The sequence below is a fragment of the Trachypithecus francoisi genome, unplaced genomic scaffold, assembly GCF_009764315.1.
Source record: "Trachypithecus francoisi isolate TF-2019V2 unplaced genomic scaffold, Tfra_2.0 Lachesis_group3, whole genome shotgun sequence".
Taxonomy (NCBI): Eukaryota; Metazoa; Chordata; class Mammalia; order Primates; family Cercopithecidae; genus Trachypithecus; species Trachypithecus francoisi.
In genome coordinates this window covers 46,572,845-46,593,776 of record NW_022681468.1, presented here as the reverse complement: position 1 = coordinate 46,593,776, position 20,932 = coordinate 46,572,845, and the positions used below count along the sequence as shown (strand labels likewise).

The 20,932-nt window shown below is 44.7% G+C and overlaps 1 protein-coding gene across 2 annotated transcripts; it reads left to right on the top strand.

The window, feature by feature from the left end:
• Nucleotides 1–9,460: 9,460 nt before the first annotated feature.
• DACT1 (dishevelled binding antagonist of beta catenin 1) lies at nt 9,461–20,267 on the top strand. 2 transcript variants are annotated; one of them, XM_033187884.1, is made up of 4 exons: nt 9,461–10,133; nt 12,325–12,457; nt 13,185–13,340; nt 17,311–20,267. In XM_033187884.1, exons 1-4 carry the CDS (start codon nt 9,789–9,791, stop codon nt 19,077–19,079), a joined length of 2,403 nt encoding a protein of 800 aa, XP_033043775.1. In that variant the 5' UTR covers nt 9,461–9,788; the 3' UTR covers nt 19,080–20,267. The 2 variants fall into 2 exon arrangements, with proteins under 2 accessions (XP_033043775.1, XP_033043774.1); XM_033187883.1 differs by having other exon boundaries at nt 17,200–20,267.
• Nucleotides 20,268–20,932: the final 665 nt, after the last annotated feature.

Below are 20,932 nucleotides of genomic sequence, written 5' to 3'. Positions count from 1 at the left end.
GTGAAACCCTGTCTCTACTAAAAATACAAAAAACTAGCTGGGCGAGGTGGCGGGTGCCTGTAGTCCCAGCTACTCGGGAGGCTGAGGCAGGAGAATGGCGTGAACCCGGGAGGCGGAGCTTGCAGTGAGCTGAGATCCGGCCACTGCACTCCAGCCCCGGCGACAGAGCGAGACTCCATCTCAAAAAAAAAAAAAAAAAAAAAAAGGTTTCTCCTTACATAGTGAATCTTAACCTAACTGGATGTCCAAGCAGACTTGTAAATCACAGCAGATCAGTTTTAGTCAATCACAGGCAGCCAACAGTTTAAATCCTGTTCAGAAAGCCAAAAGCAAAGCTCTAACCAATCCCCCTGTTTCTGTACCTCACTTCTCTTTTCTGTATGGCACTTTCCTTTCCTTTTTCTGTCCATAAATGTTAGCTGACCATGTGGCAGCCCCAGGAGTTCCTCTAAACCTATTCTTGTTGAGGCAGTGTTGATGGAGTGGGGAGGGGTGCTGCCTGATTCAGGATCGTTCTTTGCTCAATAAAACTCTGTTATGCCAGGCTCAGTCGCTCATGCCTGTAATCCTAGCACTTTGGGAGGCCCAGGTGGGTGGATCACCTGAGGTCAGGAGTTTGAGACCAGCCTGGCCAACATGGTGAAACCCCGTCTCTACTTAAAATACAAAAATTGTCCGGGCGCGGTGGCTCAAGCCTGTAATCCCAGCACTTTGGGAGGCCGAGACGGGCGGATCACGAGGTCAGGAGATCGAGACCATCCTGGCTAACACGGTGAAACCCCGTCTCTACTAAAATATACAAAAAATTAGCCGGACGAGATGGCGGGCGCCTGTAGTCCCAGCTACTCGGGAGGCTGAGGCGAGAGAATGGCGTAAACCCGGGAGGCGGAGCTTGCAGTGAGCTGAGATCCGGCCACTGCACTCCAGCCTGGGCGACAGAGCGAGACTCCGTCTCAAAAAAAAAAAAAAAAAAAAAAAAAATACAAAAAATTAGCCGGGCATGATGGCACGTGTCTATAGTTGCAGCTACCCGGAGGCTGAATGAGACTCCATCTCCGTTCCCCCCCAACCAAAACACACACACACACACACACACACACACACACACAAAACAAAACAAACAAACGAAAAAACACACTCTGTTAAATTTAATTTGTCCAAAGTTTTTCTTTTAACAATAGTAAATTTAGTTGTTCATGAAAAATGGCTCTGAAACACCCAAATAAAGGAAACCCGATCTAGACATTAGCGATGCTTTAACTAATTGGCAAGCTAATTTGGCTTAATGAGTTCTTTTCCTCAAAGTACTTTGTTCCACATTCTACGATTTTTTTTATTTTTATTTTTTACTTTTTATTTTATTTTATTTTTTTTGAGACAGAGTTTCCCCCTGTCGCCCAGGCTGGAGTGCAATGGCGCAATCTCAGTGGCTCACTGAAACATCCACCTCCTGGGTTCAAGCGATTCTCCTGCCTCCGCCTCCCAAGTAGCTGGGATTACAGGCATGGGCCATAATGCCAGCTAATTTTTGTATTTTTAGTAGAGATGAGGTTTCACCATGTTGGCCAGGCTGGTCTCGAACTCCTAGCCTCAAGCAATCTGCCCACCTTGGCCTTCCAAAGTGCTGGGGTTACAGGCATGAGTCACCGCGCCCAGCCCAGACTCTGTGATTTTAGACATAAAGCATTCACCCAGTCCTGCCACTCACCTTGGACAGTAAAGCTGCATTAGCAGTGAGTCCAGCTCTCAAGAGGAGCTCATTGTCTACAGAACAATGAAAAGCAGAGGGACAGTAACTGGAGTCTTGTCCTGAGTGGCTGAGAGAATCACTTCAGCTTTATACTTTAGGGTATCTTTGTCTCTCCACACCATGATATATTGCAAGGATTGTGGGAAATCTTCTTGTGCTCTTTGGATGAAAGGTGTGTTATATTAAGTCCATAAAAAGGTTTTGGATAAATTCTAGAAAAAAAATGATAATGATGATAATAATGCCATCTAGCATTCATTGAGTGCTTATTATATGTCTGGCACTAAACTAATGATGAAACTACATTTCTAATCTGTAGCTATCTTGTATCTGGTAGTACCAAAATTGTCAAAATATTCATTTCTAAGTGGGGGCCTGTTTATAATCTGTAATTGTTAATTTGGGTGATGGGTTCATGGTGATTATACCAATTTCCCTACTTTGGTGTTTTGAAATTTTCCATAATAAGAGGCTATGCAAAAAAGGAAGAGGCTAAACTTCATAAACCATATTCCAGGATCTACTCTGTGCCAAACCCTTCACGTTAGCTGTCTGTGAATTAAGAGCAAGCCCATTTTACAAATGAGGCAGCTGAGGTTCAGGTTGAATTACTTGTTCAAAGAGTTGAACCCTGGCCAAAATTTATATTCTTCCCCATATACCCTGCTGATGTTCTACTGGGCCATATGGTTTCAAAGAACAGGACCCCTGTGTTTTATCTCGCCAGCAATGCAGTACCCACATTTCTGTCCTTGAGTGGATGGATCTACTTATAGGTCAAAATAAAGGTTTTTTTTTTTTTTTAAACAATGTAATGTCCATGCCTTATGAAAACTGTCAAGACAATTATGGTGGCTAATGATAATTTTTATCTCATAAGAATGTCCTTGCCGGGCGCAGTGGCTCACGCCTGTAATCCCAACGCTTTGGAAGGCCGAGACGGATCACGAGGTCAGGAGATCGAGACCATCCTGGCTAACACGGTGAAACCCTGTCTCCACTAAAAATACAAAAAATTAGCTGGGCGTGGTGGCGGACGCCTGTAGTCCCAGCTACTCAGGGGCTGAGGCAGGAGAATGGCGTGAACCCGGGAGGCGGAGCTTGCAGTGAGCGGAGATGGCGCCACTGCACTCCAGCCTGGGCGACAGAGCGAGACTCCGTCTTAAAAAAAAAGAAAAAAAAAGAATGTCCTTAATTGTATATAGTCTGTGTGAGTGTGTTTGTGCATATGTGTGTATAACATTTGGAACTTTGGGGTCCACCTCCCTCTTAGGTTGGTGGTGATTTAGGCACCATTTTACTGATGAGAAAAACAAGACTGAGAGAGGTCAAAGTTGGCAAAACCAGTGTATGGTGAACATAATGGAGTGGCAGAATGTGGTGCAGCAGGAGTTAATCCAAACTGGCGAAATTCCAAAATCTCTATCTTTCCACCACCTCAGTAAGTGCCATGTTAGAATCGGATTGTTTCTCCTAAGAAAAAGATTAAAGCCAACAGTGGGTCAACCAAATTCCTCTATAGAACCAAACTGAACAGAAGCGAATTGTCCCATCTGTTGTCAAAACCACCCTCCCGGACTTCAAAGCATCTCGGCTCAGGAGGGAGAAGTCCCTGGGCGGGGGCGGCCAGAGGGAGATGGAAATGGAGCCCATAGGCTTACTATCAGTCCCTTCAGGTCTCTGAGCCGCACGCAGCCACTGACTGTCATCCCAGCCGACTTCTCTTTGAATCTGAGGCTCTTCACGACCCCCATCCTTCCCTTTAGCCCAAACACACACTCTAGGCCCGACTTCTGTTTGAAGTGGATGTGCTGCTCTTCACACTGCGCCCTGCGGAGGTGCCACGGGATTAGAGGAGGCGGCTCCCCGTGGGGTAAGGCGACCCGAGCTGGGCCAGCAGTGTGCGCTTTCAGCCTCTCCCGGGGTGATAATGGCATTCCGGGCTTTTCCACAGGGATCCCTAAGCCCCGGAGGGGTCTTAATTAAAGAGGCTGTGCAGGTCTTGGAGGCAAACACGGGCCAGGAAATCAGTATGGGAGCTTGTTTAGAAGTTCTTGCCTGGCCTCAGAGAGGCTGGTTCACAGGAGCAAAGGAGATGGAAAAGTTGGACCAAATATCTATATCCTAAATCAGAATCCTCCACTTTCATGTTAATAATCTAGGGCTCTTCCACAAAATGTCACCTTGTTGATCATTTCTCTATGCATGTAGAAACGATCAGAAAACCATACTGGAAATTGCTCATAGTACAGTGGGTTGGAGTGATGCTTTCTCTTTCGCCTTTCTGGGATTATTCTGAGGAAAAGGTAGTGCTAGATCAGTGTGGTAGTAAGTTATCTTAAACCTTATTTACATGTACTAGTTACTCCCTTTCAGTGGAAGATATTTAGATGAAATATTGAACCGTTTTGCTATAAGCAAGTATCTTCCTAAAGAAATTTCAAATGTGGCTTTAAGGAGAAGAGGTATTTTTAAAAGTAAGATAATACAAAGTAAAATATAAGCTCTCCTTCCCCGGAAAAAACTTAAGGATTATAAAGGTCAGTAATATATTTTTGTGATTTCATTTGAGTATGACTTTTTGGATATAATCATAGAATATATCTGCTTTTAAAATATTATTTTGCAAATTGTGATAGTTCCACAATTTGTAAATGCACACATACACACTTATGTAAGTGGTTATATAATTAGTGCCAGTTTACTTTCTAGACCATAAGCTCCGTGAACATAGGGACTATATCTGACTTGTTCATCCACTGTATCCCCAGTGCCTAGTATATATATTAGGTACTCAATAAATATCTGTGAGTGAATATTCAAAGAGGTGCAGTGTAATTATGACGGTACATATGTGTTTTTATCCGAGGAAAATGCCTTTTTAAAAAAATTAATATTTCAGTTATTAAGTATTCAGGTTATAAATTTAGACGTTGTTTTAAGAAAGCACTAATGTCTATATACAAAAATGTGATTGAAAAGATTCTATGAATTATGAAATCATATATGCAATTGTTTGCCAGTTTGTGAAATTAAATTTTTTTTTTTTTTTGGAGACAGAGTCTTACTTTGTCACCCAGGCTGGAGTGCAGTGGCACGATTTCGGCTCACTGCAACCTCCACCTCCCGGGTTCAAGCAATTCTCCTGCTTCAGCCTCCTCTGTAGTTGGGATCACAGGCTCCCACCACCACGCCCGGGTAATTTTTGTATGTTTTAGTAGAGTCAGGGTTTTGCCATGTTGGCCAGCCTGGTCCTGAACTTCCGGACTCAAGTCATCTGCCCACCTCAGCCTCCTAAAGTGCTGGGATTACAGACATAAGCCACTGCACCTGGCCTGAAATTAAAATTTTTAAATAATTGGAGAAATAGTCCCAATAAAGCAGAGTAAGAGCAAAATCCACCTAATACAATTGGTTAAAGAAGCCACTTGTGTAATCCTAGCACTCTGGGAAGCCAAGGCAGGTGGACTGCCTGAGCTCGGGAGTTCAAGACCAGCCTGGCCAACATGGCAAAATCCCGTCTCTACAAAAAACATAAAAATTAGCCTGTAGTCCTAGCAACTTGAGAGGCTGAGGAAGGAGGATCACTTGAACCCGGGAAGTCATGGCTGCAGTGACCTGAGATCGTGCCACTGCACTCCAGCCTGCGTGACAGAGTAAAACCGTGTCTGGAAAAAAAAGACACTTGTCTCTGAAACACTTTCAAATTTTGCTTTGAAATGAAATCCTTTCATTGTATTAGTACCACAGTATGTAGCTCTAGGTATTTGCACACATGGAACTCTGCACCTTCCATCTGTAAAGATGACCGGTAGAAATGGCAGAGCTAAGGGACTAAAGTCTGAGGCTGGTGGAGCCTTAATCACCTTAATCAGTGATTACGACGGTGGGGAATGCAACTCACTTCCAGACATTCTAGAATCTTTGGAATTCACAGTGCTCTGCACAAGGAAGCCGGAGCTTCCTGAAGAAATTACCACCAAACTTCATGGAATCACCCTGGTCTTCTTCAACAAAAACCTCTTTAACAGCACTAAAACACAGCTAAAAGGTAACCTTTTCTTCTAGGATGGTTTCTTTGGTAGTGTTTGGTTGTGCACCAGAGAGGATGGAAGGAGCTGTTTCATAGCCTTTCAAACAAGACCAGCATTGTCAAACATTTGCTGCTGCTTCTGCTATTCCCCTATTCCCTTCTGCCCTCAAAAGATGTTTAAAATTTTCAGGGCCATGATGTTGCCCTGTTTTGCTACCAAGCTTCTTTTTTCTTGATCTTTTGTTTCAATGTCTGCTTTCTTTTCCCTGTGTGCTCACTGAAGCCTGATTGTAGGGTCAAGCTATAATTAGTTTATTTATGAAGTTTAATTCACTGTGGCTTTTTTGGCATTAGACCCAAATGGGCTTTGATGTCTGGCTGGGGCTTTGATCCCAGACCCTCGAATGGTGGTCATCACTCCAACTCAAAGGATTGCCCTTTACTTTTTTCTTCCTATTCGGAGACAGCTTTTCCCAATTACATCATTTGTGTTTGTTTGGCCATAAAAGCGGCAAGGCATCATTTTGTTGCTTTGCTTGATGGCTAAATGTGCAACGAATGCTCCTTACTTTGCTTGGCTGCAATAGAATATTCACTGCTGGACAAGGCATTTGTAGAATGATGCTCAGACTTTGGTGGGGGCGCTGTTAGGAGCTGTTCTGCCTCAGGGCAAAGCATCAGACTATGATGTGAGGGACATGTTCTGGCTCTGCCCAGGAAAGATCTTCAAGCATAAGTTACACCACTGTAATATATTCAGCCAAGACTCTTTTCCATGCTGGCAACTTTATCTTACTCTCCAGATCATCCAGGCAGCAGGTCCACCCCATCTTTAGTGCTACACTTTCTGAGTGTCAATTAACAGTTTTTCTGAGAAGATAGGTGTGTCCAGGGAAAGTAAAAGAACCAACTAGGGCTGAACAACATTAGAAAGGAGATAATGAAATAGCACTAGCGGAGGAAAAAGTACCAGCACCTGCTTTAAAAAGAAAGGGAAAGAAAAATCAAAACAGTAGGGGGAAGTGAGATTCTGTTGGCAACAGAAGGGAGCAGTGGGCGATTACTTTCAACTGCTTCCGGAATACCTGCAAGAAAAACAAAGAATCAAAGAGGAAAGAAAATCCAGGGAACTAGACTGGAGGGGAGAAAATTTGGCTGCTAGCTTAAAAAGAGAATAGGGGCAACCCAGCCTGTCTCACTTAATCTGATGACATTGGGAGTTTTCCTGGAAAAACAATTACAGCATTGAGCTCCTTACTTCTAACTTCATTTGACAGCCCGAGTTTGTTTTAATTGGCATGTGAATGAACAGCATTATTTATTAATGTGTAATGGATACTTTGGAAAGCATAACCTTTTTTCCTATTTGTGACCATTTTATTGGCGGAACCATCTGAATACATTAGTTTTAGTATTTAAACTTGCTGAGAACACTTTTTCATGGAGATATACAAGCTGTTATGGCAAATGGCTTGCTTTGGACTAATGAGCCAGCTCAAAGTGCCATTTGGTGAGGAGGGGGGTTGGAAGGGTGGGGAGGTTTGGAGACATAGCGACTTGTCTGCCTGCCTTAACAAGATTTATTAGTAGTGTGTAAAAATGTGTTTCAGCTTTTTTCTCTCCCTCAACTATATATAGTTGTCGATGCGTGACATAACACAGGCCACAATAATAGACTCCACCCAGCCAGAGGAATCTAATTCAGAACTAGAAAGCAAGAAGCATGTTTAGAAATGAGCCGAATGAAACAATGACAGAGGACATGGGTGAGTGGCATTTGGCAAGCAGGATAAGTCATCACTCTTTCATGCCTTACTAAAATTAGGGAGGAAAATTAGTTCCTATATTATAAAGTAGTGTTTGGCAGCAGTAGGCATAAAGAATAGATAATCTGAAGAGAATCGATTTTGCATGCTTGTGAACACCTGACCATAATTCCATTTTTAGAATATACAACCTTGTTAATTATGAATCAAGTTTGTAGTTCCTTTCATGTCTGTGGGAGGTAGCAATGGGGAGGAAAGTGAAAGGTGGCAACGGAGTTCTTTTGTTTTTGTTTTTTGGTAAAAGTCGACTTAATTCTATCTGTAGTAGAGATTAAATGGGTACTATTAAGTTTAAAAGTATGTTAATGAAAAAACAATTTACAACCAATCTACATTCTCCAGTCTCTCTCTAGCAATTGTCAGGTGAATGCTTGCAAGGTAATGTGCTGAATACAGTGATACTAAGAGGGTATTAAAACAGTCCCTACTTTCAGGAAGCTTTCGTAATGTAGATGGAGAGAAGAGATACACATAAACACCTATATAGATAGATAAGTGTGTGCACAGCCAGATAAATAACCATACAGGTAGCATGGGATCAGAATCAGATATTTATATAGTTAACTGGAACTCAAAGGTTGGAAGGGTGGTTAGACCACACAGAGAGGGGAAGAAAGAAGAGGAATGCCTAGCAAGCGTTAGCAGATGGGCAAAAGTGCAAGTGTCTGAAATAATGGTATAGGATGCACTCCTTCACACAACACTTTGCCTGAACTTCAGCAAATGTGACTTGCTGGATTGAATTTCCGAGGTTCTTGGATGCTTTTGAAGATATATGTGGTGCTTTTCCACAGATAAGCCAGCTAGTGGCATTTCCAGACCCCTATCCCACCGGAAATTTCAGTGGGATAGGGGTCTGGAGTAGTGTGTTCCAAGCAGAGATGACCAATACATGATACATCAAGAGGGAAGACTTACAAATCCCTCTGCAGAAAAGCTACAACTCATATCACCCTTACTATCTATGTGCTAGCCACGTTGTAAGTGCACAGCCCCCAAAATATATATCATATGCTGCATATTATTACAATTCTTCAACAGCAGGTTCCCATAGCAGCTACTTCCTTTTACAGTGGGGGGAGCGTACACACAGAAGGGAATAAGTTGCCCGCACAGCTATTTAGGGGTGAAACTGGGATACAAATCCAGACAGTCTGATTTCTGAGTCAGAGCTCTTATTGTAAACGCAGACTAAGTAATAATAAAAGCTCAAACAAAAAACCAAAGCGCGCACGCGCGCGCACTCAAATCGTAGGCTTGTAAAAGAATCGATGCAGCCTCTCGCTATACAGCGACATCCTCCTGCCTAATTTTAAATGCCGTCCATTGTTAAGACTGACGTTAAAAAATTAAAACGATAACAAAACTTAACAGCTTTAGAACAACATTGCATTATGCTCTGCCTTTAAAAAGCGGAGTTAAGGAACCAACCCCACAGTGTCTGTGAATACACTCGCAATACCTTGCGTGGGAAGTGAAAGAAACCTAACTTGGTGTGAGTGGAAATGAGGAGTGGCCATGTGGGGAAAGGGTTAAGACTGTGCTGCAACTTGGTCGAGTTTCAGAAAGTTCTCCGGAGAGCCCAACTGCCGCGTCCCGTCGCGGCCCCTGCCTGCGCGGCCGACTGTAACAGGATGCTGGGGCTCCAGGCGCTCGCCCCGAGCTTTGGACGACGGGAAAGAGCCAATGAGGAGCGAGGGCAAAATCGGGTGCAGTAAACCCGAAAAGGGGGCGAGGAGGCCCGCGAGGAGAGCGGGGGAGGAGGCGGGGAGGGGCGGGGAGGGACGAGCGAGGAGGAGGCGGCTCTGAGGGCCGGGCGGCGCGCCTGACAGAAGAGGGGAAGCCTGGGGGCGCGAGCGTCGCAGCCGAGGGGCCGGCGTGGGGAGGCGGGCGCCAGGCGGGGGTTTGTAGGGCCGCCGCGCGTGACGTAGCGCCGGGCAGGGCGTTATCAGCTGCCGGGCCGCGGCGAGGGACGCGCGGCGACAGCGGACGGCGCCGCCCGGGCCGGGACGGCAGCAGCCGGCTGCCGCGCGCAGGACCCGAGGGCTTCTGGCAGCCGCCCCCGCCAGCGCCGCGCCCCGCCCGGCATGAGCCCACCCGCGGCCGCAGCCCTAGCGCCCTACTTCTCCGCCTGGGCGGCCCGGCTGCGGTGACGGCGCTCGTTGCCGGATTGGGGGCCATGAAGCCGAGTCCGGCCGGGACGGCGAAGGAGCTGGAGCCTCCGGCGCCGGCTCGAGGCGAGCAGCGCACGGCGGAGCCCGAGGGGCGCTGGCGGGAGAAGGGCGAGGCGGACACCGAGCGGCAGCGCACCCGGGAGCGGCAGGAGGCCACGCTGGCCGGGCTGGCGGAGTTGGAGTACCTTCGCCAGCGCCAGGAGCTGCTGGTCAGGGGCGCCCTGCGCGGCGCCGGAGGTGCAGGGGCCGCTGCGCCCCGCGCCGGGGAGCTACTGGGGGAGGCGGCGCAGCGCAGCCGCCTGGAGGAGAAGTTCTTGGAGGAGAACATCTTGCTACTACGAAAGCAATTGGTAGGTCATGCCCAAAGGTGGAGCACGACTGTCCCTGCCCCGGGGCTGGAGGTCGGGCAGGTGGCCTGGGGCGGGCTCGAGGTTAACTCTGGCTGGGGAGATGCTCGCTGTTATGGGACGCCCCCGCCCGCCCCATACCTCCCTGAGCCCCATACCTCCCTGATCTTCTTTCTGAGTGCCCTCGGCGCGTGGGCTGCCGACGCCCACGCGTTTCAGGCGTGTGCCCGCTTTGTGTCTGGCGACCTCGCGCGGATTACGGGAAGGGGGTGGCCGCTCTTCCCTCCTCCTCTGCCTTCGGGCTTCTTGGAGTCGCCTAGTTCTGACCTTCGGTCTCCTTAGTTAGATGAGTATATGCCCCCTCCCCAGAGGTTTGCAAACTCCCACTTAAAATACCGTTTTATTTGGAGGTTTTCTTGGCTTCATCTCCTCCCGCCGAGAGGGGCCAAAAGCCAAGGAGGGGGTTTGTGGCGTGCTTAACTGTCCAAGGCCGAGTTTTACGATTACACTCGAGCGCCTGTAGAGAGCCGTGCCTCTCCGAGAGCTCTCCCCAGCATGCCAGCTTTCACCCAGGCTGGTGCTTAATTTCAAATAGAAGCCCTTTGTATAAGGCAGCTCAAACTAGATGGAAATGATGGAAATTTGGCTGGAGACTGTGTCCCCTCCTCTCATATTTTATACGTTCTGCCAGCTGTGATTGGTGGTGGAGGTGGGAGAAAAGAGAACCTGCTCTCGGGAAGCATTAATCTTACTGGATTTCTGTCAGTGTCTCAGTCATTCTATGCAGTCTTCATTAGTGGGGAAGAAAAAGAACTTTGTAGCTTAATGTATTGATTAACAGCTTTTGACCCCGCCTCAGAATAATGGCGGCAGCTTTGTTTTCTTTGACCTTAAAATGTAGTTTTGGAAACAGCAAACGTCCTCACCTGACCAAGTGATACTATCCAAACTAGACACATGCCGGGTAGTGGCCCTCCCACAATAAAGTGGTGATGCTGTGCGGTTGTCGTGTTTTCGTCTATTATCTCTTTTCAGATCATTTCTTTTCTGTGTGTGTTTTCTTTTAAGCACCCAAATGCTTTTACTTGATAGGTTCATTTTTCCTGAAGAAATTAGTTGTAGCAAACAAACATATGGTTTATGTCTCCAAGCTTTTTAAGTCAAAAGACATGAGGCATAGATATTCATATGCATGTGCGTTGTAAGGATGTACACTGTGGTTTGTGTAATATCTCTGTTTTGATATTTTACTGTGCTTCTTTGGTCACAGACCTGATTCCTGTGTAACACTGATTTGAGCCAGTTCTCACTGGTTATGGCTGGTGACTTTTACCTTTTATTATCTTGTGCAATTGCACCTTTTTGTCTGCACGAATCTCAAGATTGTAATTGTGCATTCCTATTGTCCGCTTGAGGGGAGCAAAGCAGTATGTCAAGAGAATTCCAGTCCAGTCAGTGTTTATGGTACTATTTTCATTTATAGACTTGGCATTCATGATTTGAACCAGATGCTTTTTGAGTTCTCCCGTTTTTCCAGCAATAGGAAGCACTAGGTGGCAGTGTGAGTTAGCACAATCCATCTGTCACCTTTGGAAACCCAGAGGCGTTCAAATCTCGATGGGCCTTCCCATGAGGGTTTTGGATTCTGCCAGCTCACATTATACTTGGCACTGGCTATTAGTATTAGTTTCTCACTTTCAAAGGCCCTAAGACTGATTAAACCCCACACAGCAACTAATAGAAAACAAAACTCTGCAGGCCAAGACATTTGGCCAGAAAATCTCACCTAAGATTATAACGTATTATAGGAAATCTGTTACTCTCACTTCAAATTAAAGAGTCTACTGTGAAGTATTGTTTTTTAAAAGACTGGTTATACACCAGATGATTTAAAGTCTCAGTCCATTTTTCTTGTCCCTACCTATAAAAAGTCAGTTGTATATATTAGTTGAAACTAAAGTCTTGTTTTTATGAAGAAACTTTATATCACCACAAAATGTGAGAAAGTAGAATTAAACATAGGACATATTCTTGAATTCTTGAAGTCTTTCTTTACTTCAGGTCATCCAGTAAAATTTTGGTTTTCTAAGTTTTAGTGAACTCTTCAGATGGGTAATTTGAATCCTTAGAGTAGACTTTCTGGTTCTTATGTCACCCATGTATGTTCATGTTTCCTTTGTTTCTTCCTAATCAGAATTGTTTGAGGCGAAGAGATGCTGGTTTGTTGAATCAGCTGCAAGAGCTTGACAAGCAGATAAGTGACCTGAGACTGGATGTAGAAAAGACATCTGAAGAGCACCTGGAGACAGACAGTCGGCCTAGCTCAGGTGAGTGAGTGAGCACAAGGACAGAATTCTGCACTCTTGAGTTATATCTCAGCCCCTTGTGGTTAACATTCCCAGACCTGCAAATGGCAATGGAGTTTGTTTCCAGTGCACAGAGGATAAAAAATAAAATAAAAAAAGTAGTCTGCCATTCAGTTTCATTGGAATAAGAGGGAAATAAACTCAAACAACAAAATTTTTAGTAATGAGATCGATGTGACTGGAGTCCCCCGAGTTTAAAAATAAAAGCTATTCAAATTTCTGCAAGAGCTGCCCTCCTTTGAAACTTGAGTAAGTCAGAACTGGGCTAGAAAATTAGTCACACTTCAACTTCCTGAGACCACTTCAAAAAAATTTTTTTCTTTTAAACCATTGGCTCCTTAAATAGATTTTTCTCTTATTATTTTTCGGAAACAATCATGATAAAGGTGAGGCTTGACAGATCTAAGTTTCTTTCCTTGGACATCTTCAAAGGCGGGGTCAATGAGTAAGGTCAGTTTGAGGGTGAGAGTAACTGAAATGTACCCCTGGTTATGGACTCTGCCTTTTCCTAAGGATTGTTTGAAATAAGACCATAAGATTAGGACACTAAAGTCCAATGAACCAAAATTGGCCAAAAAAGAAAACAAAAAAATCTCCTTTCCCTAAATGATTATTCATTTTCCTTTTAAGTATGAATATGCATTATTCCTTGACACGATCTTAATTCCAATGGTGTTTTTATTTGTAGGGTTCTATGAGCTGAGTGATGGGGCTTCAGGATCCCTTTCCAATTCCTCTAACTCGGTGTTCAGTGAGTGTTTATCCAGTTGTCATTCCAGCACCTGCTTTTGCAGCCCCTTGGAGGCGACCTTGACTCTCTCAGATGGTTGCCCCAAATCTGCAGGTAAGAATTTTTAGCACTGATAGACATTTTTAATTGGAAGGCATCAAGGGCCCTTGAAAGGTTATTTGGCTCCAGCACCTTTCACTGGTGGAAAAATGAAGGTTCATCAATTTGCAGCATTTAGTGCCATACTTACATCTAGAACTCATAGTTTCATTTAGGTGAGTATCTAGAACTATTCCAGTACCCTTTGGGTGCTACTTGGTTATATATTCTGATAGCAGCAAGACAGTTTATCTCTAGAAATCCTGTCCCAATACTGTAGGTCTTGAGCTCTGTTTCCGAGCTTTTGCTGTTAGGTTAACTTGTCTGTATTTTTCTTTCATTCTGGAACTGTTTTCTTCTTTTAATTATTTAAAGCTAAAACTCAGCCGGGTACAGTGGCTCACACCTGTAATCCCAGCACTTTGGGAGGCTAAGGCAGTTGGATCACCTGAGGTCAAGAGTTCAAGACCAGCCTGGGTTGGCCTGGCACAGTGGCTCACCCCTATAATCCTAGCATTTTGGGAGGCCGAGGTGGGTGGATCACTTGAGGTCAGGAGTTCAAGACCAGCCTGGCCAACATGGTAAAACCCCATCTCCACTAAAAATACAAAAATTAGCCGGGCATGGCGGCACATGCCTATAGTCCCAGCTACTTGGGAGGCTGAGGGAGGAGAATTGCTTGAACCCAGGAGGTGGAGGTTGCAGTGAGCCAAGATCGTGCCGCTGCACTCCAGCCTGGGTGACTGAGAGAGACTCAGGCTCAAGGAAAAAAAAAAAAAAAAAAAAACCCCAGCCTGTGCAACATGGTGAAACACCTTCTCTACTAAAAATACAAAAATCAGCTGGGTGTAGTAGCATGTGCCTGTAATCCCAGCTACTCGAGAGGCTGAGGCAGTAGAATCACTTGAACTCTGGAGGCAGAGGTTGCAGTGAGCCGAGATCTTGCCACTGCACTCCAACCTGGGCAACAGAGTGAGGCACCATCTCAATCAATCAATCTAACACATTAAGTTAAATATGTCCATCAGCCTGGCCAAAAACTGGTTGGCACTTCAGGGTGCAGTGGCCCCTTCATGTTCTCCAGAATGTTCTGCATGATGGCAGCTTGTTTTTTCTTTTAGTTAAGTGGGTGCCCACATGCCATTATTCCTTATTTTGGGACATCTTTGCAATGACCCCCAGAAGGAATCATGCTATTGTACTAGAAGGGTTTCTGCATTTCCAGTATGTGTCGCACACTGTGCTGGACGCTCTGTATACATTTATCTCCACTGAATCCTCCTAGTAGTTCTGCACAGTACAGGTCTTGTTAGTTCCATTTTATGTATTAAAAAAATGAGGCCTAGTAAGGTTAGATATGTTATTTAAGGCTCTATAGATAGTGAGTGGCAGAGGCAGAAGTTAAGCTCAGGCCTAACTGCCAGGTCCATGTTTTTCCATCATCCCAAGGGAATTCAGAAATTGTTTTCAAACTTCTCATCTAACAGAAGAGGAATTTTGGCTTATAAGCCATTTGTCAGAGGTTCTCCATCTGCTGAATGGCAGGTTGCTGCTGGAACTCAAGACTCCTTCCTTAGTCCTGTTATATTGTGAATTCTTATAAGAGAAAATATGAAGATTAGAATTGCTCTGGGTGCTGGCACAAGTCATCACTCTCCTGGTTTGTCTGTGTTCTCCACTTGGGTATAAGCCTGAATTTTTGAGTCCAGGCAAGGCAGACAACACTGAGCAGCTGAGGGAGCTAACTGGCTGGTGTCTTCGTATCTGTGTATTGTCAGCAGCAATCATTTGGGGAAGCACAGAACTGTGTTATCTAGAGGGTCTGGGCCTCAAGTTCATTGGTAATTACTCCCCTTCATTCCACAGATCTGGTTTCAGAGGGAAACTTTATAAACCCATTAAAGGCACTTTGGTTTAGGTTTTCCTTCAAGACAGACCCGTGCTCTTCCAAATGCCACATCCTCACATAATTGAGACAGTTGCACCAGGCCTTGGGGGCTGGGATATCTGTTTTGTTCAACTCTAAAGAGGGAAAATGGATGAATAGTGAAGTGTTTGTCAGTGTGGCTTTAAGTAAGGCAGAGATAGGGCTTAGGTTGCTGGGGGAGGAAGGATGGGGAAGGATGTTATTAGCTAGATGTTTCCTTTTCGAACAAGCTCTTTATTGAGGGGAGGGTCATGTGGGTGGGGACATGGCACTTTTGTTTTATTATATTTTCTTTACATATCATCTCTGGGTCTAGACTATTTTTTCCCTGAGACTGCTAATTATCATTGAAGTTCATGGAGCTTTCTCAACATAGAATCAGGCACATGTAGATTCTCAGTATTTGAATGAATAAATATAATGGAGGACAAATTATTACTGATAAACTCAATTTTAATTTTCTCTGATAACTGAAGGTCATTAAAAGGATTTGTTATTTATAATATTCACCAATTTAAGAGATCAAAATCATTTAAGACAGCAAGCTTGATTTTGTTGTACTTTGGCATCTACATTTTCAAGATATGGGAAATTTATCCATTAATATTACCACTCAATCTTTTAAAATCTTATCAAGAATTCTTTATCCTATTAAAAAAACAACATTTTTGACAAGTGGGAACTTTATCCATTAATACTACCCACTCAATCTTTTAAAATCTTAAATCAAGAATTCTTTATCATATTTAAAAAATAGGTTTTAAATTGAAATTTTTTTTTAGAGAGATGGGGTCTCCCTATGTTGTCCAGGCTGGTCTCGGACTCCTGGGCCTAAGCGATCCTCTGGCCTCAGCCTTCCAGGGTTAGGATTGCAGGCATAAGCCATCATACCTGGCCCCTGTTTTATTTTTTTAGCGTCACTATTGAAAATATAAGGCAATTATTATTTAAATCTGATACGTTTTTACTGAAGTTTGATTGGTTTCCATCTCCTTTCAATTGACAGTTATATTTGAATGAATGTCATTAAGAATTAGGTTTAAAAAAACACAAAATGAGGAGAAAGCCTACTGAACGTACAGTTTATCCTAAAGAAAGCCAGGAATAGAACACAGAGGGGAGAGCAGCCTAGAGAAACCGTGATTCAAAACATTTTATTTTCCCCAGTTGTAAATGCAGTACAGTTATGATTGAAAATTCAGAAAACAGAAAATAAAGTAAATATCACTTGTTTCTCATCATACTGAAATACTACTACTAGAATCTTGGTGTGCTTCATCTCAGATTTTTTTCTTTGCATACATATGATCATAATAAAATAATCATATTCTAGTATTATATCATTATTTTCACTAAACTTTAAAGTGTTTTCCCTCTATGATGTAGCAGTTTGAAAACATTCTTTTTTTTTTTTTTTTTGAGACGGAGTCTCGCTCTGTCGCCCAGGCTGGAGTGCAGTGGCCGGATCTCAGTTCACTGCAAGCTCCGCCTCCCGGGTTTACGCCATTCTCCTGCCTCAGCCTCCGGAGTAACTGGGACTACAGGCGCCCGCCACATCGCCCGGCTAGTTTTTTTGAATTTTTTTAGTAGAGACGGGGTTTCACCGTGTTAGCCAGGATGCTCTCGATCTCCTGACCTCGTGATCCACCCGTCTCAGCCTCCCAAAGTGCTGGGATTACAGGCTTGAGCCACCGCGCCCGGCCGACTGAAAACATTCTTAATGGCTGAGTATTTTTCCTTCAGAGGATATATCATGTGCTGTCAAAACATTTGTTAAATATTTCACCCTCATCCAGTAGCAGTAATTACATGTCAAATGGTAGGGCAGCATTTTTTAATCCTTGGCATGCTCTCTCTACCCATGGATTTTTCATAAAAATTGGCCGAAGAGTCAAGCTGGTGCTGACCAATTCATTTCTTCAGAGTGTACCTTTAAATGTTTTTCAGATCTCATAGGATTGTTGGAATATAAAGAAGGCCACTGTGAAGACCAGGCCTCAGGGGCAGTTTGCCATTCCCTCTCCACACCACAATTTAATTCCCTTGATGTCATTGCAGATGTGAATCCCAAGTACCAGTGTGATCTGGTGTCTAAAAACGGGAATGATGTATATCGGTATCCCAGTCCACTTCATGCTGTGGCTGTGCAGAGTCCAATGTTTCTCCTTTGTCTGACGGGCAACCCTCTGAGGGAAGAGGACAGGCTTGGAAGCCATCCCAGTGACATTTGCGGTGGATCTGAGCTAAATGCCGTCAAAACGGACAGTTCCTTACCGTCCCCAAGCAGTCTATGGTCTGCTTCCCATCCTTCATCCAGCAAGAAAATGGATGGCTACATTCTGAGCCTCGTCCAGAAAAAAACACACCCTGTAAGGACCAACAAACCAAGAACCAGCGTGAACGCTGACCCCACGAAAGGGCTTCTGAGGAACGGGAGCGTTTGTATCAGAGCCCCAGGCGGTGTCTCACAGGGCAACAGTGTGAACCTTAAGAATTCGAAACAGGCATGTCTGCCCTCTGGCGGGATACCTTCTCTGGACAATGGGACATTCTCCCCACCGAAGCAGTGGTCAAAAGAATCAAAGGCCGAACAAGCCGAAAGCAAGAGGTTGCCCCTGCCAGAGGGCTGCCCCTCAGGCGCTGCCTCCGACCTTCAGAGTAAGCACCTGCCGAAAACGGCCAAGCCAGCCTCCCAAGAACATGCTCGGTGTCCCGCCATCGGGACAGGGGAGTCCCCTAAAGAAAACGCTCAGCTCTCAGGGGCCTCTCCAAAAGAGAGTCCTGGCATAGGCCCCGCCCCGCCGCAGGAGAACAAAGTTGTCCAGCCCCTGAAAAAGATGTCACAGAAAAACAGCCTGCAGGGCGTCCCCCCGGCCGCTCCTTCCCTGCTGTCTCCAGCTTTCCCGGTGGAAGAGAGGCCTGCCTTGGATTTCAAGAGCGAGGGCTCTTCTTCCCAAAGCCTGGAGGAAACGCACCTGGTCAAGGCCCAGTTCATCCCGGGGCAGCAGCCCAGTGTCAGGCTCCACCGGGGCCACAGGAACGTGGGCGTCGCGAAGAGCTCCAACCTGAAGCACCGCGGCCCAGCCCTCCAGGGGCTGGAGAACGGCTTGCCCACCGTAAGGGAGAAAACGCGGGCCGGGAGCAAAAAGTGTCGCTTCCCGGATGACTTGGATACAAATAAGAAACTCAAGAAAGCCTCCTCCAAGGGGAGGAAGAGCGGGGGCGGGCCCGAGGCTGGTCTTCCTGGCAGGCCCGCGGGCGGGGGCCACAGGGCGGGGAGCAGGGCGCACGGCCACGGACGGGAGGCGGTGGTGGCCAAACCTAAGCACAAGCGAACTGACTACCGGAGGTGGAAGTCCTCGGCTGAGATTTCGTATGAAGAGGCTCTGAGGAGGGCCCGGCGGGGTCGCCGGGAGAATGTGGGGCTGTACCCCGCGCCCGTGCAGCTGCCCTACGCCAGCCCCTACGCCTATGTGGCTAGCGACTCCGAATACTCGGCAGAGTGCGAGTCCCTGTTCCACTCCACCGTGGTGGACACCAGTGAGGACGAGCAGAGCAATTACACCACCAACTGCTTCGGGGACAGCGAGTCGAGTGTGAGCGAGGGCGAGTTCGTGGGGGAGAGCACAACCACCAGCGACTCTGAAGAAAGCGGTGGCTTGATTTGGTCCCAGTTTGTCCAGACTCTCCCCATTCAAACGGTAACGGCGCCAGACCTTCACAACCACCACGCAAAAACCTTTGTCAAAATTAAGGCCTCACATAACCTCAAGAAGAAGATCCTCCGCTTTCGGTCTGGCTCTTTGAAACTGATGACGACGGTTTGAGTGACATCATTGGTGTAGAAAGTGTCTTTTTTTTTTTTTTTCTAGTTGCCAAAATAAAAAAGGTGGTGTTTTCATTTTTGTATAATACTTTAATGGAATGCTTTTTTAAAAAGATAAAACCAAGGTAAATTATTGTTTCATCTTCATGTATGGACGCTAGTGCCTTTAATGGAAGGTTAAGAATGTTTTGCTAGTTAGAAGTAAATATTGAGGTTTTAATGGTGGTGATAGTGAGTTTTGTGGTACCAGCTATTTTTTATTTTAATCTTTCTGAGCATCTGGCAAGGTACAGGTTTTGATGTTCAAGTTTTATTGGGATAAGACCGTTTGATCCCAAGGTCAGGTGGATGGAATTTTTGGATTTATATTTGCTCCTTGAGTTTTCAGGGCAGTGTCTCCATGAGGGTTTTCCTGTTGAGGGGCACCACATACAATAGTGTGAAGTAGGTACTAAGGGCAGTCATTGTATTCTATAGTTTTTTATGTAGTCTACGTTTCTCAGATATATGCCCATTCGGCTTTATTCTCAGAACGGTTTTTTTTACTAGACTCATGACTTGGAGGCCAGACCTTAAATCCAGAGATGGTAGCCTGGATAGGGACCTTAAAAGGATTCACAAAAACTTTTGCCACACTTGGTGCCTAGGCCCTGTTCCTAATAACCCCTTCTAGGGCCGTTTATCCAACATTTTGATGCCTTCTTTTCCCTCCCTAATTTGTAGCCAGTCTAACCCTTCATTCCTTGGAGGATTTACTTTTGGGATAAAATTTTGGTCCTTGGGCACAGAGACATTCACTATTAATGAAGTAACCCTTGGGCATGACTCCAATCCCAGAATTGCTCACTGAGTGCTATGCCACCTAAGCATTGACCTGAACATATTAGTGCAATCCAGTCCAGATTGGACCGCTGATCCTATGTGGAAGGGCTGTTTTTTAAGAAAAAATTTTTGGTAAACAGTATTGTGTAAAATTGCTTTTTGTATACCAATATATGCATGTTTTGTGCATGAGTAGTACTTGTGTTGATATTCCTGTTGATGTTAAATTACTATATAATATAAACAGTATGTGTTTTTATATATCATTGTGTAAATTTAATATAACACATATGCAGTAATAAACGATTTGTTTTACTGCTGTTAAGTTTGTTATTTCGGTATAAAACCAGATGTTTACACCTGTAAATCTTGTGCTGATTATTGGTGTTATTTGTGAGATTTATATTAGACCTATTCTAGCATTAGAATATCATGCGCAATATAGATAGGTTTTAGTATTAGAATGGACGATGAGCAAGCAAATGAAGGAAAGCAGACAACTTCTAGTTAAGGTACTTTAAAATTTAAGATACATTTTATAGGTGTCATCTAAGGAAAATATTTCTGAAAATAATCCCCTCTCCCAACTTTTTATTACAAAAAATCTCAAACATGGAAAAGTTGACAATATAATAAACAACTCTATGCCACCTAGATTCAACAGTTGCCAACATTTTGCCATGCTTGCTGTAACTGTATTTATGTATTAGGTTTAACTATATTACTGATTTTTCAGGTCAAAGACAGATACTATAATAGCAATCCTCCCCTCTCCCTACCCCGCACTGATAAAATATTTTAAAGTAAATTTCAGGTATCATGGTATTTTATCTCTAAAAAGCATACATTACTCACATTACCCAAGAACAAGGAAATTCTCCTGTATACCCACAATATCATGATCGCACTTAAGGAAAATCAGTAGTAATTCATAATATCAAATGTTTATATGGAAAATTTCCCAATGTGTTTCAAGAACTTTTAATAGCGGCTTTCTGCCCTCCTACCTCCCTTACAAAGCAGGATTCAGTC

What these genes read in the sequence shown, in the direction of transcription:
- DACT1 (XM_033187883.1), top strand. Translation starts at nt 9,789, where the DNA reads ATGAAGCCGAGTCCGGCCGGGACGGCGAAGGAGCTGGAGCCTCCGGCG. An exon ending in TGCTACTACGAAAGCAATTG is followed by an intron (nt 10,134 to 12,324) that starts GTAGGTCATGCC and finishes CTTCCTAATCAG; the next exon opens with AATTGTTTGAGGCGAAGAGA. An exon ending in TGGTTGCCCCAAATCTGCAG is followed by an intron (nt 13,341 to 17,199) that starts GTAAGAATTTTT and finishes AATGTTTTTCAG; the next exon opens with ATCTCATAGGATTGTTGGAA.